Below are 18,371 nucleotides of genomic sequence, written 5' to 3'. Positions count from 1 at the left end.
TTCAGACAGCTGTGGCTGCGAAGGCTTTAATATTCAGCGTGCATATCCCAGGAGGGGAAAGGTGGTACATGTTCTAGAAATTTCACTGTTTTTAAGGAGGCGGGCAATTTCCCATTCCACCACATACAACTCAAACTCGTGCAGAGAGGCAGCCTGTACCTATTGTTTAAAAAGGTTTTAGACAGAATTCAAACTGCTCTTTCCTCTTTCCAGTCGTTGTGCCAAATGCAGGGGACCAATATTTCATCTTCTTTTCCTATAAAGCTCAGGAAGATACACGAAAGAAGCTAGAAGTGAATCCCTTAAAGGGACTTCGTGCAGTTACTTAAATAATTGATACATACACATACCTATAAATCCCCCCGTGTGCATTTTTCCCCTTTTTACTTGTGTGAAAACAGTAGCTACAATAACTGAATTCCACTTCCTCACACTGTGACATTTCAGGAGGTCTTTCACCGAGAAGGCAAAATACTTGGGACCCCACACAAGCTGTCCCCCGAGGCCACCACGCACACAGCTACTGCTCACAGCCTCGCCAAGCGCGCTCAAAAAAAAAGTTGCCGAGTTCTGAGTTTGCAAGGGTGCGGCTCTCCAACCACGAGGAGGCACGATGGGCTGCGGGGGCCAAGGACCTGAAGCCGTGGCCGCGATCCGCTCTCCTCCACACTGCCTTATCTCTTGCTGTTTTATCTAGGATTCCTGTCTTGTTTTGTTTTGTTTTGTTTTGTTTTCTAGGGACTGCAGCTACTCAGGCAGCCCTGGGGATATTGACTATGAGTTTCTCCTTGATTCCATTTTCCGTAACCCAGCTGGCGAGAAGCACGACTCCTGGGTGCTCTGCACCACCCCCCGCCACCACACCGCAGGAGTGGCCAGGGTGCGCGGGACGTGGGAGCGCGGATGAAAACGTGCCCCACGGCCACACCTCCGCTCTGCGGGTTGCGGGTGGCAGCCTTTGTCCGCTCGCCCTTCCGCGGGGGCCGCGCACTCCCGAGTCAGGCCGGCAGGTGGCGCGGTTGCCTCACGATGAGCCGCTGCCTGAGCGGGAAAGGCGCTTCCACCTCCCCGCGGTCGCCCACCCGCTGGGACCCTCGCCCGGGAGAAAAACTCGGTCCTACCCTGGAGGGAGACAGAGGAGGGGTAGCCTGGGAGCGGGGGTGGGGTGGGGGAAAGGAGGCCAAGTCGGGAATCCGGCCCCTTTAAACGTCGGGAGAAACGCTCCGAGTCGCGTCGGGGGTCCGGTCCCCGGGCCGCCCGCCACGTGACGGTCGCCGGGCGGTGCTCAGGTGGCTGCTCTCGCAGCCCGGACATCTGGGGACAGACCAAGGCTCGGTGGGGCCTACGTCCCCGGAGGTGGACAGCGACACTCTCGGCGCCTGGGTGGGGGCAGCTGCGAGGATTTCCGCCGCTTCTGCCGTCCGCCACCGCGCCCGGGGCGCGGAGAGCGGTCCCCAGCAGCGCCCGGGAGCCGTCGGAGCGCAGAGCTGCAGCAACCGCGCCGGGCAGCCCCCGAGTCCCCACCTGCGGGGTCTGGGCAGCAGCAGGTACCCACGCTCCCACTTTACGCCCTTCGCTTCTGCCCCGGCGCCTGGGATCGACCAGGCCTGGTTCCCGGGACGATCCCCAGGGAAACACGCAGCCGGTTCCCTGCAGCTCAGGCCCGGCCTTCTCGGCGCGTCCTGGCGCGATGGGAAGTCCTGACCCGGGGCCGGGAAGAGACGCGCTGCGTGAACGCGAGGCGCAACCAGAGGGTTCTTCTCCGTTGCTAGAAAGTCACTGGTTCCGTCTCTGGAGACTGTGGCTGAGCCTTGCCTCCCGCCGGGAGAGGCCCTGGACTTCGGGGACCGATCAGGTCCCTGCTTTCCAGGCAACTGGGGAACCAGGGAAGAAAGACATAATCAAACCACAGAACTCCCCCAAAGAGCATTTCATTTGGAGATGCGCCATAAAGACACAAACAGGGCAAGGTAGCTGAGGGTGGCAGAGGCGGTGCGCCAGCCCCCGCGCGCGAGACGCGAACGCTTCGACCCTCAGAAAAGAGCAACAGCAAAGAGGCAGGTCAACTTTATACTTATTTTATTGCAGTAAAAGAACCTTTTCCTCTATCTCAAACCGCCCGTGGCGGCGGGGTGGGGGGCCCCGGGGGGGGAGGGGGTTGCCAATCTTCCTCGGATTCCCCCCAGTCAATTCAGTCTTCGAAGCTCCTTCCGCTGCCCCAGGGCTGGACCCCTGAGATGAGGTCCGGGGACCACGCCGTCTCCCTCCGGCGGGGGGAGGAACCCCGCAGAGCTGGGCCCCAGAGGCCGCGGGAGACCGCGCGCCCCACCGAGGCCGGAGGGGGCGGGGCCTCGGGGCGGGCTCCGCTCAGTGGGGCGGGGCTGCGCTGTCCCGTCTGCGCCACTATTGGCCGCGGGCCCCGGACTGGCGGGTGAACGTCACGGGCTGGGCCCACCCCCTTGGCAATGTCTTCAGCCCGCTGCACTCCTAACTTAAGCATTTATTCCACTGGGATAGAAGCGGCGGGAGCAGCGTTGGCACCGGCGAACCATGGCTGGGATTTTCTATTTCGTCCTCTTTTCGTTTCTCTTTGGGATTTGCGACGCTGTCACCGGTTCTAGGGTGTACCCCGCGAATGAAGGTAAGACCGAGGCGGTCCTTCTGCGGTCCCGGGCAGAGAGGTGGATCTGCGGGTGAATGGCCCCCGGGAGCGCAAGGCCGGAAGGTGTGAGGGGATCCCGGCGTGAGCGGTGCGCCCCGACTCCGGAGAAGGGGGCCCGGACGAGAGGATCCGCGAAGGGGAGTGGGGAAGCTGCCGGGCAGCCTTCCCCGGGCGGTGACCCTGCATTCGGCTGGGCTACCCAAGTTTGTAGCGGAAGGACAAAGTTTATCAGCATCCGCGGGCGAGGCCGGCTCCAGGAGCCCCAGGGGATACACTAGAGCCAACGCCAGGACTAAACAAACAAACAGAAAATAATAATAAATTATTTGGACGTAGCGTTCCCTATCACCGCTCCCAACCCAGCCCCGGTCAAGGGGGGAACGGAAGCCTGGATCTAAGTGAGTGTTTGGTGCTCCCGGGTGCCTGCGAAAGCCTTGGAGCTCAAGGTTTCTGCAAAGTTTCCCGAGCCCTGGGCTTCCCGGGACCCGGCTGCGGGGCCTCGGCTGCACAGCGGCCGTGGCGCCGCTCGCAGGTCGCCAGTGACCTGGTTTCTGTGGCACCCGGCGTCAGACACCTTTCTCCCCGCTGGGCCTCGCGCTCCGGGTGTGCGATCGCTGGCCTACGGGGCCCCACTCTCTTCAGATCACCCCTCAGACCTGGGGACCCGCTGGCAAGTTGAACGTGGTAGTTTTTGCTTTTTGCCCCCGGAACTATACACTGGGTTAGTTTGGATGGAACGCGCGGGACCGACTGGACCCGTCTGGGTGCTGTTTTCTGCGCGTCTCTTCGGACGTGCTGGAAAGATTGTGTCTGTTTCTGTGTAGGGGAGGTGGGTGTTGATCATTTAGTTTCTGATGATCTCAGAGAAAGGCGAATTGAATGTGTGTGTGTATGTGTGTGTGTCCGCGTGAGTCTGTGTGTGTACGCGCGCGCGCGCAAATGTGTGTATGTGGGTGCGCGGGTGCCCGCGTGGACGCGGACGATTGTGTGCCTGTGCGTGAGTACCCTGATAGCGTGCGCCTCTGTTCGGGGCTGCTTGTGCTCGAGTCAGCGTGCATCTAGCCTTGCACCGGTCTCGTCGACTCTTTCACAGCACCCCCGTCCCGCGCCCTCCCCCATCCATCTATCCATCCATCCATCTATTCAGGCGTCCATCTCTCCAGAATCCGTCCGTGCATCCCTGCGCTATCTATCATTTTCCCTGTTCCGAAGGAGGGAGCCAAAAACCAACTTAGCCTTGGCTGGGCAGCCGGGACCCAGAGCTCGCCAGGAGGAGGCTGGGAGAGATTCACACACCTGCCGGCAGACACTGTTTGGGAGGAAAGGGGCGCTCTCCCACCCTCTCGATCTCCTCCCTTCTTCTTAACTGACTTCTGGTGCCATCTCGGTCGCTGCGGTCCCTCGGTCCCCAGGGTCATTCCTTTTAGTGGAATCATGGATCTCGCTTTCTCCCGACTACTTCGCACACTTGTTAGGACGTCCCTCGAGACCTCTCTGGCTCCAGACGTAACGGAGATTTTCTTTTCTTTTCTTTTTTTCTTTTCTTTTTCTTTCTTTCTTTTTTCCTTTTTTCCCCCTCCCCTTTCTTGCCTTTTCTTTTGGAAGGAAAACTTGGGAGCGTTAGACAAAAACGGTGTTGATGGAGCTGTAGGCTGATGTAGAACGAAGAGAGGGGGAGTGTTTCCCCCCCTCCGGCCCCTCCTCCCCCCTAAAAATTAATTCATTTTGTTGCTTTTTATTCCCATCACGTTTCCTTTTCTCCCTTTTACCCTCCCTTTCTACTCCCTCCCTTTTTTTGTAAATTGGGTCTTATTGTTCCCTTTGTGTCCCTAATCCACCTTACATAAATCCAAATGGATGTAGCGGGCTTTTCTCTAGGGACCAAGAAGAGGGAATGAGGAGGGGGGGCGCAACTCCGGGCGGGAGCGACCCAGGGAAGGCTCTACATTTTAAAATAATTAAGAGACCCTAGGAATTCAGGCTCCTCGGGAAAACCAGGAGAAAGCAGCTGTTTTTAACTCCTTTGACTTGGGGATGGAATGAGGGAAGGTGGGCAGAATTCAGGGGCCTAGGGGTGAGATGGAGAGTCGGAATGCCCAGGAGCAAGGATGAGGGCTCCCCATTCCCACCCCTCCTCCAGCCTAAAGAGCCAGCCTCACTGATCAAATTAATAACCCAGTGGTTCCTTTGAGATGGGCCTTTCGACCCCCAGGCCTGCAGATCTCGGTGGGAAAGAGAATGTGGAGAGGTTAGGAATCCATTGTGTCCTTTAAAATGTCCTCGGTGCCTAGGACAGTTCCAGCCTGGGTGGGGGATAGCAGCTCTGTAGCCGGCTTCCCTGTTCCTGAGCTTTGACACACACGCTTAGGTGAAGCACAAACACTAAATCTATTAGGCTGCACTCCTTCACCTAAAATTCAAACCAGTGATTTCCTCCTAGGCTGAGGACGAGTCTCTGGTTGTCCTCCAAAAGACCTGGGGAAGAGAATATTCCAGTGTGTTAGCATCCTAAATTCTACAGGTCTGCCATTACCCCCTTTGAAACTTGGATATTTTAAAAAAGCAGTGGATACCACATCCAGGGCCTCTTTATTTGGTGGGGGGGGGGGGGGAGAAATTGTAGAGGAGAGAGCCTTTTCATGACCCTTTGAATACTCTGTTAGAATTCACTTGTGGTTCTGTCACCATGATGATGAGTTATGTGGTCATCTGAAACTTGCAAAAACAAATAACTCTAGTAGATACCAGACAGAGATGAATGCTGATTTTGCTCTGGAGTGTAGCTGCCCTACATAGATATATTTATTTTTTGAATTGTACTTGAGATTCTCTATTCATCCTTTTTAGAAAATGAATCAGCTCAGGCCTGGGATGGAATTTTAAATGCTAAGCAAGTTAAATAAATAAGAATGTGCAGATTTAAAGAGGGGAGAAGATCAAGTAAGTAATGATTATTTACATAAGTGAGACTGAGTTTAGGTTTTGATCAGAGTTGGATATGCACACCCCCAGAACATATGGAAACGCTCAGGCAAATGGTTTTTGTAGTATTGGCTTTTTTGCAATTGGAAATTAATCCATTTTCCTTTGTTTTCTTGCAGTTACCTTGTTGGATTCCAGATCTGTTCAGGGAGAACTTGGGTGGATAGCGAGCCCTCTGGAAGGAGGGGTAAGTTCCGAGTTGCTCTCTGATCCAAAGGGTAAAAAGGAGTGATTAGCAACTTTCTGAGAGTCCTAATGGCTTGATTCTTGTTGATTGTGGTGAGGGGGTCAGATTTCCGCCATGGCCTGTGAAGTGAATTACGCTTTGTTGGAGAAACCCTATACTCCCTTTGGATAGCTCTGTCATGGAAGAACTAGAAACCAAAAGGGCAGAAAGGGGTTTCAAAATTAGGAGATTGGTGGAGGCATAGACTTAGATGCCTATTTAAAACTAAAATACCGACAAGAAATACGATCCAGGGACCAAATTAGAATTTGTGCCTATTACTGTGATGGCCGTGAAGACCTGACAGGGTTAATTTTAGAGCAATTGTTCTGTTTCCAGATGAGGAAAATGAATAAATAAAGATACCAGGGGAGAGAACATTTCTGATTGTACCAGGCACAAGTTTAGTTCCATGCATAGGCAATGGGGGCGGGGGAGGGGCACGTCCTTACCTCTCACAACCTTAAATCAACTGCAGCTCTCTTGCACACTGTGAGGAAACCCTATGAGCTTCTGCCAGGGGCACAATATATACAGAAAAAAAACCCCAGGCTTTTGTGCTATTGGTGCTGAATGTAAAAAAGTTTATGTATTTGGAATCTTGAGCCTTTGGGAAAGGGGAAGCTAAAATAGAAAATATGAGAGAGCGCATCACTGTTCATTTCTTCTGAAATGTGCCTTCACTGCCTCCTTCTGAAGATTCAGAGAATACAGGTCAATGGCCACATTCTCCCCCCTCCACTCTTCAAAACAGGTCGGAATGAATCGGCTTGGGAAAGAAATCAGTATAACATGTAACTCCCGACTTCTGCCAAATTTAAGGAACTCTCAAATCCTTTAAAAATTAAGATCATTCTGCCTTTATATGCTTGATAATCTGTGACTGAATCAGTTGATTGAGAGCAGTGGAGGTGAAAGACAAGGCATCTTTAGCAGGGGAAGATTGGAATACCAGCCCCCAGTATGGTGCTTCCCACCTGTCCACTGAATCAACAATAAGGGATCAAAACAGTAAAGATGCACAGAAACTATTATAAAAGAGGAAGGGTTTTAAAAATAAGGCAAGGAAGTTGTCATGAAAATGGAGAATGTTAGGCCGTCTTTTTCCAAAACAGGTTTTGGGATCCATGCGAAATAAAACGGAGATTTGCCTTACCTTCCTGTTTTTCTGCCTGAACTTGACTGCAGTTGGTTGGATCTCTGCTGAAAAATTCTAGTCGGCCCTCAAAACCATTTTTTAAAGGGAGGGAGAGTGATTGGCAGGCCTCTGGCAGTGTAGACAAGCTGTATTCACTGCTGATTGCAGGCAATTGCCCTCGTCCTTTGAATGTGAAGAAAGGTACAGCTTTATCTTGTGAGAGTCAGACTCTTGTTAATCCTATACCCTGGAAAGGTCACTGATTCAGGGAGGCTTTCCCAGGCTACACCAGGAGTAAAGCTCTGTAGGTTCAGTGTATTAGAACTGCTAGCAAAATTGAAGATGGAAGGTATCAGTACTTTAAAAATTTAACGAATCTTATCTTTCTTACGGGCTGCTCCCAAGTTTGAAGGGAGAATGCATCCAGTATGATTTGGGACCTGACTTGTTACACTAAATATCCGTGTGACCTGTATAAAAGCAAGGAGTGACACATTTTTGAGCACAGTCTATGGTCTGTCTAGTTTCTGGAAAGCTTTTACTGCAACTTAATATTCTGTAGACATCCCATATCCCACACCCACCCGAAACTGCCGAAAGAACACCTGCTTGCTTTTTATAAACACAAAACTTTCGTCTTGAGGTCTCTTAAAATAATACCATACATATATAGCTGATTGTGTCCAACCCAGAACTTTTCTATGGGCTGAATGTAGACTTCTGAATGTAGAATGTAGCATCTTTCTTTCCTTAAATGTGGTGGGTGTAATATTTTAGGGACTCATTGTGAGGGGTGAGAAATGAAATTTTATTTATGTATAATAGAAATAGTCATTCCAAAATATATAGTAGCCATTGAGAAATTATGTGCCAGATTATAAATTTTCATTAATCTATAGATTTTGTAATTAAAGGAGACTTTTTCAGGCTTAGAATGAAGGGATGAATTAGATTATCTACCTAGTATGGATGGATTAGCTTTAAAAAGTTCTTTCCAGCTGAAGATAAAAGCACATTTGTGTCTTTCGGTTATTCTGAAATTTCTACTTAGAGTTAGGATGATTCACATCTTTCTTGGCTGGAAACTTGGGGTCATGGTTTTGTCAATAAGTAATGACATTTATTTGTTGTTACTGTTATTTTTAAAAAGAAACAGAAAATTTACTTGACAGTTCCACAAAGTAAAATAATGAAATATAGTCAGCGACAACTCAGTGTTGTCTTTTTTTCTGTAAGAACAACTAAGCAGAACATAAGAATAATAGAAAGCAATGGCTCCTGATGGCAACATTGTAGCAAAAAAATCTAATCTCTTGGCAGTGTTCATTTAAAGGAGCATATTGTGTTTCTGACACTGATTGTAAAATACAAAAAATAAGGTGAGCTTTGTCATTGTTCTGGCGAATTGATCAATGTGTTTAGACAATTAAGTTCAGGCTGGGAAATTCACATTAGACCCAAACTCTCCTGTATGAACTCTGTGGAGATATCCCTGTGAGCTTTCATTTACATTGAGAAATGTGTTTTTCCATATTCCCTTTGTTCTGAAATGAGAAGCATGCTGAGTAGGGTATTTTTTTGAAGGTGGAGATCTATTTTTGGATTTACATGAATTTCCCCCAAATAAGTAAATTACTGGTGATTTATTGCTTAGCGGATAAAAAGAAATTTTAATCACCACAGGGCACTTATCCCTCCCAGTTCCAACTTTCATAATGGTAGCAGATGAAAGCGATACAGAATTTTATGCAGTATGGCCCTTCACATAGTAACATTTCCATCCATTAATAGTTTTCCAATGCACAGATGGAAAACCCGTTAAAAGATACATTATGGTTCTACATACTTCATTGGATTGAATGGAGCTTTAAGTGGAGCTATTATAGAATATGAATTTTTTTTAACTATCTTTTTTTCTTCTAATTATATTCATGTGTTAGATACTTAAGCTGATTTATACCAGATCTATATAAATACATTACTGTAGAAACTTGTGAAGAATTGGAGGCTGCCTACTGGCCCGAGCCCCCCCCAAACAATCTTGCTGCTTTTAGGATTATTTTTAAAAGCTGTGGCGAGAGAGTTTTTTACTACTCCAGTCACACTGAGTTCAGATTGTCCCACCGTTAGAATCTTTATGTTAGGAAGTAGATCACAAAGAAAACCCTACCATCCTCCTTTAATTTTCTTGGGCTTTGAATCATAAACACCACCTACTATTTTATTTTCAATATCCACAGAATATTTAGAAACAAAGCATGTGTGCGTTCTTGTTTACTTATGGTATATGTTTTAAAAATAAGAATATACAGCTCTGGAAAAGTGTTTAATTGTTATAAATAACAGTGGATTTGAGAAATCCAACCATAAAGTTTACTCTCTGTCTTCCCAGGATTACCAAAACCAGAAGAGTGAGATTTTCTTTACCCCTTTAAAGAATAGTGACAGTGCCCAAAAAAAAAGACACTTTTTTAGGTATTAGAGAGCAAAGTTCTGACAGGAGCACCACTAATTAACTGATAATTGTCTTCCTTTGGCAAGCTTCTTTCTTCCTGCTCTTAATTTGCAGGTCTCTGCTCAGTTGTTGAAACAATACACATACTAGTTTTTCATTTATGAGTAAATTTGAACTGTTGCCACTTGAAATTGTAGTTGTTGTAATAGGTGAATCTGAGGTTGTTAGACCACCATAAGGAACTGCTGGGAACTCATAAGCAAAATATCTCCCCAAGCCTCTGGATTTTAGGCAAAAGAATGAAACAACCACAAAAACAAAACAAAAAAACACCTGCCCAGTAAAATATTGTCTTATCTCCCATAAGATGTTTTGTTAGTGAGGGTTGGTTCTCAGTAGTTTTCTTCCTCCCTGAAACAAAAATCATCACTGTCCTCTGAGGGTAAAATAGAATTGACAAGTCATCGCATGATGACATTTTGTAATTGATACATTTCCTTTGGATCTTTGCAGTGGGAGGAAGTGAGTATAATGGATGAAAAAAATACACCAATCCGAACCTACCAAGTGTGCAACGTAATGGAACCTAGCCAGAATAACTGGCTACGAACTGATTGGATCACCCGGGAGGGGGCTCAGAGGGTGTACATTGAGATCAAGTTCACCTTGAGAGACTGCAACAGTCTTCCGGGTGTCATGGGGACTTGCAAGGAGACGTTTAACCTCTACTACTATGAATCAGACAACGACAAAGAGCGTTTTATCCGAGAGAGCCAGTTTGCCAAGATTGACACCATTGCGGCTGATGAGAGCTTCACCCAAGTGGACATTGGTGACAGAATCATGAAGCTGAACACCGAGATCCGGGATGTAGGGCCCCTGAGCAAAAAGGGGTTTTATCTGGCTTTTCAGGATGTGGGGGCCTGCATTGCCCTGGTCTCAGTCCGTGTGTTCTATAAGAAGTGTCCGCTCACCGTTCGCAATCTAGCCCAGTTTCCAGACACCATCACAGGGGCTGATACGTCTTCCCTGGTGGAAGTTCGAGGCTCCTGTGTCAACAACTCAGAAGAGAAGGATGTGCCAAAAATGTACTGTGGGGCAGATGGTGAATGGCTGGTACCCATTGGCAACTGCCTATGCAATGCTGGGCATGAAGAGCGGAATGGAGAATGCCAAGGTAAGAAGAGCCATATTGTACTTTTCATTAGGGCTTAGTGCACATAATTAAATCAGAGATGAGACTAAATGGAGTAAAGCCAGTAATTAGCAGCCCCTGTGGGACATGGTGGGACAGAGGGGTCTAATGAGTAAATGCTCTAGCTCCAGGTGGTAAGGCTAAGACGTTTCTAATACTGACAAAATAAATGATGCTGTGTAATCAGCAGAAGGCCAAACACATTTGCTAACAGGCACTTAGATCTGAACCGGCTTGACGTGCCCTCTGAGATATAAATGAACAAGCTGAAGAAACAGACTTGATTGATCCTTACTTAAAGAGGGCAGACACATTTTTGAACTCTAGTTTTCCCTGGCTACAGACTTGGTAAAATGGCAAAGATGGTAAATATCTCTTGTGGCATATATATGTACATGAACGACTTAAATGTGGAAGTAGGATTCCAGTCTTGCAAATCCCGCCTGCTGATTAAAATCGAGCTGTGTGAAGAAAGTAGTTTGTCCTGCCTCATTGGGGCTGTGTAGACGTGGCCCAACGAAGTGGAGTGACAAAGTTTCAAGTGCATTCTGTTCCACTGAGCTCCCATTGATAGGGTCTGCAAGTGACATTAATCTTGATGAAAGACCTCTTGATTTCCCCGAGGAGGTGATAAAGAGCTAGTGAGAGTCTTATTTGATCTGTGTGGTCAGAGGCAAGAGTAAATTGTGATCCATTTTGGTTATTGAGTTTTTGAAGAAATCTAGACTTTTGTATCATGCTAATTACTACTTATCACATTACTAAGGTGATTTTTTTCCCCTTACCTGCAGTGGAGTGTATGCAATTCTTTCTTCTCTTATTTCCCCTTTCTGGGGAGTTGGTAAGATATTTTTCTTTGTAGCAGCTTTGCTTCCGAGTAAGAGATGAGAAGAGTTCAAACTTACATGGATTGCTCGTGTGGTGTGTGGATTAGGGCTTAAAAAAATCAGTTATCCCAAGGTTGTTATTTTTTGCGTGGTGTTTATTTTTAGGGCTTATCAATAGTCTACTGCCGCCAATCTCACTATGGTTACTACTAAACAGTGTAACTCTGGTCCCGACTTATGGAACAGATCCGATTAATCTTTTCTCAGGGTGATTGTTGAGCTGTAGACTGATTGCCACATGGTTCATCTGATTTGGTGATTAAAGACCCCGAAATAACCGACTGCCAAACAATCTGTCTGGCATTTCAACCATCTTAATGACAGGGTAGGATTAACTATGGGACAATCCACTCGACTGACGGGAAATCAACAGTTATAACCTGAAGAAAGTTGCATTTTTGGTAATTTGATGTCATAGGTTGTGCATTTTTCCCTTTTATAGTATATACTGTTTTACAGTGTCATTCTTGATTTGCTAGTTATTTCCAGGAGTAGCTAACAAGGAATGTTGTAAATTCATCGCAAATAAAACAATAAAGGTTGGCTACCTTGTCTGTTGACTCAGAGTAAAAAGGTAAGCTCATGAATTCGAAAATTTTAAAGTTGGAATTTAAAGTTGTTTTTTGTTGTTGTTGTTTGCAAAGATTAGTTTCTTGATCATTGTGTTAGCTCTTGACTTAGCAACTACTGGATAAGCTGTACCAAATTGAAACCCCAAAACCTATCCTGGTATCAGTATGAGAACATACCTGAGTGCATTGTTATTGGCACCTAAATTGCAGTCATCATAGCAGGTACAGTGACATGAACAGGGCAATGACACGGAATCACACTTTAGAGTAAATTATTCTGCCTTTTCGATTTTTGTAAGAGAGGACTTGCACGTCTTCACATGTCAAGGTTCTTATATGTATTAAAAAAAAAAGAGAGAGAGAGAGAACACCATTGTCTTTCCATTTCCTGCTCCGGCATTAGTATATCTCTGTATCTAATGTCATTGATTTTCAATTGTTGTAGAGCCCCGTAACTCATACATTGCTACACTGTGAAACTCCTTGACATTTTTACAACCCAAATTAGAAGAAGAAGAGAAAAAGATGGAGGGGGAAGTGAATGTAAAGCCAATTGAACATTTTAGTGGTTTGCTTTATGGAAATAATCTTGGGAATCCAGTTAATCATATGGTTCATGGAAGGGGTGGGGCTCCATGTTTTAGAATCAATCCGTTTCTAAGCTAACTGTTCCTAACACAAGGCCAGATATTTAACGGAAGGGGAGGTTGATTGAGGCCGTTTTTTAGAATCTTCATTGTTCTCACTCTGGCTACCCAGGTATTTTCTCTGCTGCTCATAAAATGACTAACTCTTTCAAGAAGACAATTTTGAACAAAATCTTGCCCTTTGTTTGTTTGTTTGTTCTTAATACTATCAGGTAGGCATTGCTGATGAATTTAGGGAGGAAGGAAAAACTTGAATGGCAAGATTCTTCAACTCCAAACCTCAGTGAGATTTTTTAAAGATGACTCAAGACTAAAAATCTTAGGAGTAATAAAAATGGTCACCTCCATCCTTGACGTCATTACTGGGAAGCATCCAGGTAGAGCAGAAAGAACACAGAGACAAAGAAATGTGTCTCAGTGTGGTCACTGTAACTAACTCTATGACATTGAGCATGTTTCTTAAGCCCTCTTGAGCTTTGGTTTCTTCATCTATAAAATGGGTTGAAAATAACTGTACTTAGCTTACAGTCTTGCCATGAGGACACAGTGATGTAAGATTAGTAGAAGTCACCTTTCAGATCCTAAGCATTAAACCAATGTCAATGCTAGCAATTCTTTGATAACTCTGTCCTTCTCACAGTCGTAGCTGTGGACTTTTAAGGGTATTGAGTAGAACAAGCGAAAGAGAAGTTCATCCATCTCCCAGCCCCTCTTGGAAGTCAAAGCTAAAGATAGGACAGAAGAATTGCCCCTGCCCTAACAAAGAATAATGTCTGTTTTTACACTTCATGTTGAAAATAATATTTGGAGAGTGTCATTTTATTTCTCCCCTGTCAGAAAGCGAACTTTCCTTTGAGTGAGAGAAAATGATTTGGGGGCGGGACAAGAAAGGCCAGGGCGCAAAGAGAGCTTAAGAAGGGATAAAAAGGGGAACTGGCAAGTCTTCAGAACTGTGGCAGCAGGTTCCTCCCCAATTGTCTTTTCAGTGGGCCTACTGTTGCAGGCCGAATAGAACAGGTGAAAGGTCACTCACTTCCTCATCCATCTTCCTTGGGGTCTGGAAGGTCAGAGTGAAGATGGATTAAGATCTTACATGTTTGACAAAGGATCCTTGGGCAAAAATGGCCAGGGTGGGTGGGGGCCTGGGATGTGCTGTTGTTTGAATCTAACCCTCGTCAGCTGCCGGAGTCCTCAAGGGACCTCGGGGACAGAGCGACACTTCCTCTTGGCTTTCTTACCTCCAAGCAGTACATGCTAATGGAGGCGAAGGATGGAGAGCTACGTCAAAAGTGTCAAGAGGTGATGGCGGGCTTGCCCTCTGAAGCAGCTGCAAGTTCATTCTGCTCTTGAATAACATGTTCTGAAATGATTTGGCTCCGTCTCCTTGGACAACAAAGAGTGGTAGTAGCCATTCATCTGTTGTCAGGAGAGTGCATGGCTGGCTGGTCTCAGCAGAGTTTGAACTTGCCCAGTGATTGGCTGCAGACGATAAGTCCCTGCTCTAGTTAGTCTCGTGACCAAGTCTCCTCAGACTGTTGGAGGAAATTGCAAATATACCTCAGACCCCGGCATTGCCACCTCCCCCCCTGCCCCCCACATAAACCCCCCAGTGAGGAAATGGTGCAAATGTTTTAGAGGGTAGTTTTCATTACTTCAGAAAGATTAAACAGACCAAGAGAGGAAAAGATTCTTTATTAACATATTTTCTGCTTAATTAAAAAGCTGAAAAATGAAAGGGAAGTCACAGATTTACTCTTTGTGAAATATTAGTAAGCACTGCTTATACTGCTAGAAAGAAGGCATTCTTCTGGAGTCACTCTTTAAGCCAAAGAATCATAACGGTGACAATGTTAAGCTCCATAGGAATCAAGCCTTGCTGAAAGACACATTGTTGCTGTAGATTGTTTCGGGTCATACCTATCCAGGACCTAATATTATATCATTAATATATGATGCCTTCATATCAGCAAAAGGTATCAGTAAAAGCTCTTATGAGAAAGAACAAGATAGAAAGGCTTTGATGGCCATAACAGAAATATTTCAAATTTGGGCTCTGAATAGAGGGGGAGATTTACATTAAAAAAAAAAAAAAGAAAAATTACTTTGTTTTTCCCACTCTACTCTAGAAAGATCTTAGGAGAAAGAAGTACTGGAAAGGAAGCATTTAAAATATGGTTCAGAGAGATGCTGCTTCATATCCTTTCCACCTTTGAAATTTTTTTTCTACCTTTGAATCATGTCTTTAAGAATCAATTGCTTGAATCACATGGCTGCTTTTATCTCCAGCTTTGAAGCCTGGCTGTGATCATTGAAAGACACAATTCTTTATATACAAGAAGAGCAGGGTTTAATTATTGTGCTTTTTCAGTTATACTTTTTTTTTTCCCCTTCTTTGTGTGACCAGGGTTCTTTTGTGAGTGTGAATTATGGAGTGGTCTCTATTTTGGGTGCACCAAAGCATCACATAGGAATGCTCTCAGTGAGGGACTTTTGAATATGGTATTTAAGATTTGATGACTTATTTTAGTCTAACTAGGCTTCCTCCTACCTTTCAAAAATGAATTAAGACATCATTATTCTGTGAAGACTTGAGTCCTTGGAAAAGACTGAGTAAATGGCTTTTCAGTTACTGCTTACTGTGCAAAGCAGAGGTGGTCATGATAGAAGTTTGACTTTCCCATCATTGAACTTGACTACTTCGGGTTTAGGTCCCCCCCCCCATTTAATTGATGAATTTCACATTACCAAAGAACGGCTTCAACCTCTTCAACTTTTTATGAGTTACCACTCTTTATAATTTGTCAGACAACCCAAATATTCTCCCAGAATCATCCTCTTAATTATCATCTTGTTTTTATGACACTTGACTGTTTATCATGGACATCATTCCATATTAGAGGATATCACTCTTCTTCATCCTTCATAATGGATAATTAATATTCTGTAGTATGAAGTCTATAATTTTTCCCTCCGTGGTAGATATTTAGGTTCCTTAGTTTTTCCCGGCAATATTTTTAAACAAACACTTTAATTTATGAATCAAACATGTACAAGTTTGCTTAAAAAATCGAATGATTAGGCTAGCTCTGTGACTTTCCTGGCTTTATCTTGGACAAGTGAACTTAGCAAACTTTCTTACCGTGAGCATGTATGTGAAGAAGTGCAGCGTGTTATAATCAGACAAGTAACCCCAGTGACGATTACGAGCATAGTGGGGTCTCATTAAATGTTCATTGAATGAATGAATAAATAAATGCATAAGCAACTGTGGCCTGTTTCATATTAAATATTTAGTTGGTGGAGTAATGTTTCACGGAGTCAAGATGATATCAAAATCTTTGCACGTGACTGATGCATTAATGAGGTCTGAATTTATAATTCCTACTTCAGTTGGGTCCTAACTCTTTTCATCGTGTTTATGATTCATCTCTATGCCTGAACTTTCACAAATCTCCACAGTGCATGGGTTAACAGAGTTATTAGTATAAAATAGCTAAGACCTGTTTTTGGAGTTTGAGACTTGGGTTCAGTTTCTACTTGTGCTACTTAACCAGTTGTGTGATCATGGATACTAACTTAACCTCAAGTTCACAAATGCAAATTGGTGGTAATAGTATGTTATGTATGATACACACACATAAGTATGTATGTTTGGAGGAGAGGGTTTTGCACAGTGTCTAGAATCATTAAGCACTTAGTGGAAGTGGTTATTGTTAATTTTATTGTTGTTAGGTAGAAATATGTTGATGGGTTATTGGACTAGTGTCTGTCCAACAATGAAAGCAGTTCATTTAGGTTCCAGAGTAGAAGTTTTTTTGTTTTTGTTTTTGTTTGGGGGGGCGGGGAGAGGGATGATGTTACATAAGCAAGGGTAGTAGGTGGTATGAAATGGCTGATCTTACATGCATTGATTAGATCCTCTGTTCTCGATGTTACTGCCCGCCCCAGTGCAGTGGTTCTCCAAGTGTGTTCTATCTGGATTCCCCACGACCCTTTGCTGTGGTCTGCAAGGTCAAAACTTTTCTTAGTTAATACTTAGCTATCATTTGCCTATTACCTCTCTTTTTTTCATGAGTGGCATTTTCTAGAGGCTTCCTGATGTGTGATATCTCATCAGATTGAATACAGAAGCAAATAGGAGAATCCAGCTGTCCTCTATTAAAACACACATTAAAGAGATTTGCAAAAAAAAAGTATCACTCTTAAAAAGAATTGTATTTTGGGAAAATAGTTATTTTTTCATTAACATGTTATTTATGTAAACGTGATGGGCAACCACTGATTTTTTTTAAAGTGCATTAATAAATAATTACTTTTAAAATTTCTCAATTTCCATTTCTTTTGGTAAATATTGACAGTTTTAAGGCAGATAAACAAAAGCATTTTGGCATCCTCAGTGTTTTTAAAAGTGTAGAGGGGCCGTGAGACCATCAGCGTTTTAGTTTCTCTGGCAGGTAGGTCGGGTGCATGTCTGTCTTGCTGCAGATAGTTAAAAATTAAAATGAAATAAGAAAGTTCTGAAAACTTTCAGAATCTGGGAGATGAAGGTAGCTTAGAAGAATGGCCTTTTATTTATTCAACCTTTTAGATGTTTCTATAAACTTAACAGCAATTTGTAGCTTTTAGCCTTTTAAAGCTGTTTATCTGTGTCCAAGAAGGTGGCCCTGCGCTCTTTAGTTTTATTGTCCTTGTGAGAAGGCATGATTAAAGAAGGTCTCAGCTGTCCCCTGGACCCTGAGAGACTGTATCTTTTTCACTTCGGGCACAAAACCTTTTTTATTGCGTGCCTTACAGCTGGTACCTCTGAGCTGTTTTTGGGGAGGAGAGCAGGTGAGGTCACTCCATTTCTTGATCTGAAGAGTAATTAATAGTCCCATGACTAAATGGACATTTTATGAATATTCAGGGTCTGTTTCGGCTTCTTGGGAAACAGTCCTGTCGGAACCGCTTACAACTCCCTTTGGAGACGCCGAGCGTTTTCTGGGTGAATGCGGGTCGTCAGCTGTCTGCCTAGGGTTGCATTTCCAGGCTGCGGAGTCTTCATTTGCATATTCTGTATGCGCCCTCATGCAAAACAGCACACCCATTTCCCCCTCGCACAAAGGCAGTGAGGGCTTCCTTTGGAAACTCCAGCCAAAATCTCCTTCTGTTTATGCAGAACCCAATGATTTAGACACCATGCAAATTAATTCGGTTTTGATTTGAATGCTTCCAGAGATTGGGGGCAGGGGCGTAGAGTGGACTGTTTGCACTGGGCTCTTTTTGTGCACCCCCTCACCCCCCACCTCCCACCCCCGGGTGGCTGGTTGTCGCTCCCGGGGCCCCTTGCCCCTTGAAAAACAACCCAAGCTCCTGCTGCTCATTTTATTTTGACCTTTGGAAAGTAACCTAGTTTTGGTGACTCCTTTTGCTTGTCTGTTTAGTGACAGCTTCAGCTGGGATCTTGCACTTCTTTCTGAGAGGTAGGAGATGGCACTATTCAGATTATGCGAGGAATGTTTAGAAGTGTCCCAACAAAGGGCTTAAAAAAGTTGTAAAGCAAAAAGATAAAATTCTTTGAAAAGGAATTGTCAGACCTCAGGAAGTTCCAAAAATAGGCTTCAGGTC

The 18,371-nt window shown here is 44.9% G+C and overlaps 1 protein-coding gene across 10 annotated transcripts in view; it reads left to right on the top strand.

The window, feature by feature from the left end:
- The first annotated feature begins 2,463 nt into the window (after window positions 1-2,463).
- Window positions 2,464-18,371, top strand: part of EPHA4 (EPH receptor A4) — a 145,518-nt gene continuing 129,610 nt past the window's right edge. For 2 of the 10 annotated variants that reach the window (XM_064587136.1, XM_064587135.1), the window contains exons 1-3: window positions 2,464-2,641; window positions 5,764-5,831; window positions 9,977-10,640. In XM_064587136.1, the coding sequence (XP_064443206.1) occupies window positions 2,551-2,641; window positions 5,764-5,831; window positions 9,977-10,640 (823 nt within the window). In that variant the 5' untranslated portion in view covers window positions 2,464-2,550. The remainder of the gene's footprint in view (window positions 2,642-5,763; window positions 5,832-9,976; window positions 10,641-18,371) is intronic. The other 8 variants (XM_064587138.1, XM_064587137.1, XM_045867900.3 and 5 more) reach the window with 7 other exon arrangements.

The sequence above is a fragment of the Mirounga angustirostris genome, unplaced genomic scaffold (assembly GCF_029215605.1).
Source record: "Mirounga angustirostris isolate CCGP_5_RB_7025 unplaced genomic scaffold, mMirAng1.0.hap1 SCAF_3, whole genome shotgun sequence".
NCBI lineage: Eukaryota > Metazoa > Chordata > Mammalia > Carnivora > Phocidae > Mirounga > Mirounga angustirostris.
Note: the sequence above shows the minus strand (reverse complement) of the source record. Positions and strands in the feature narration are given on the sequence as shown.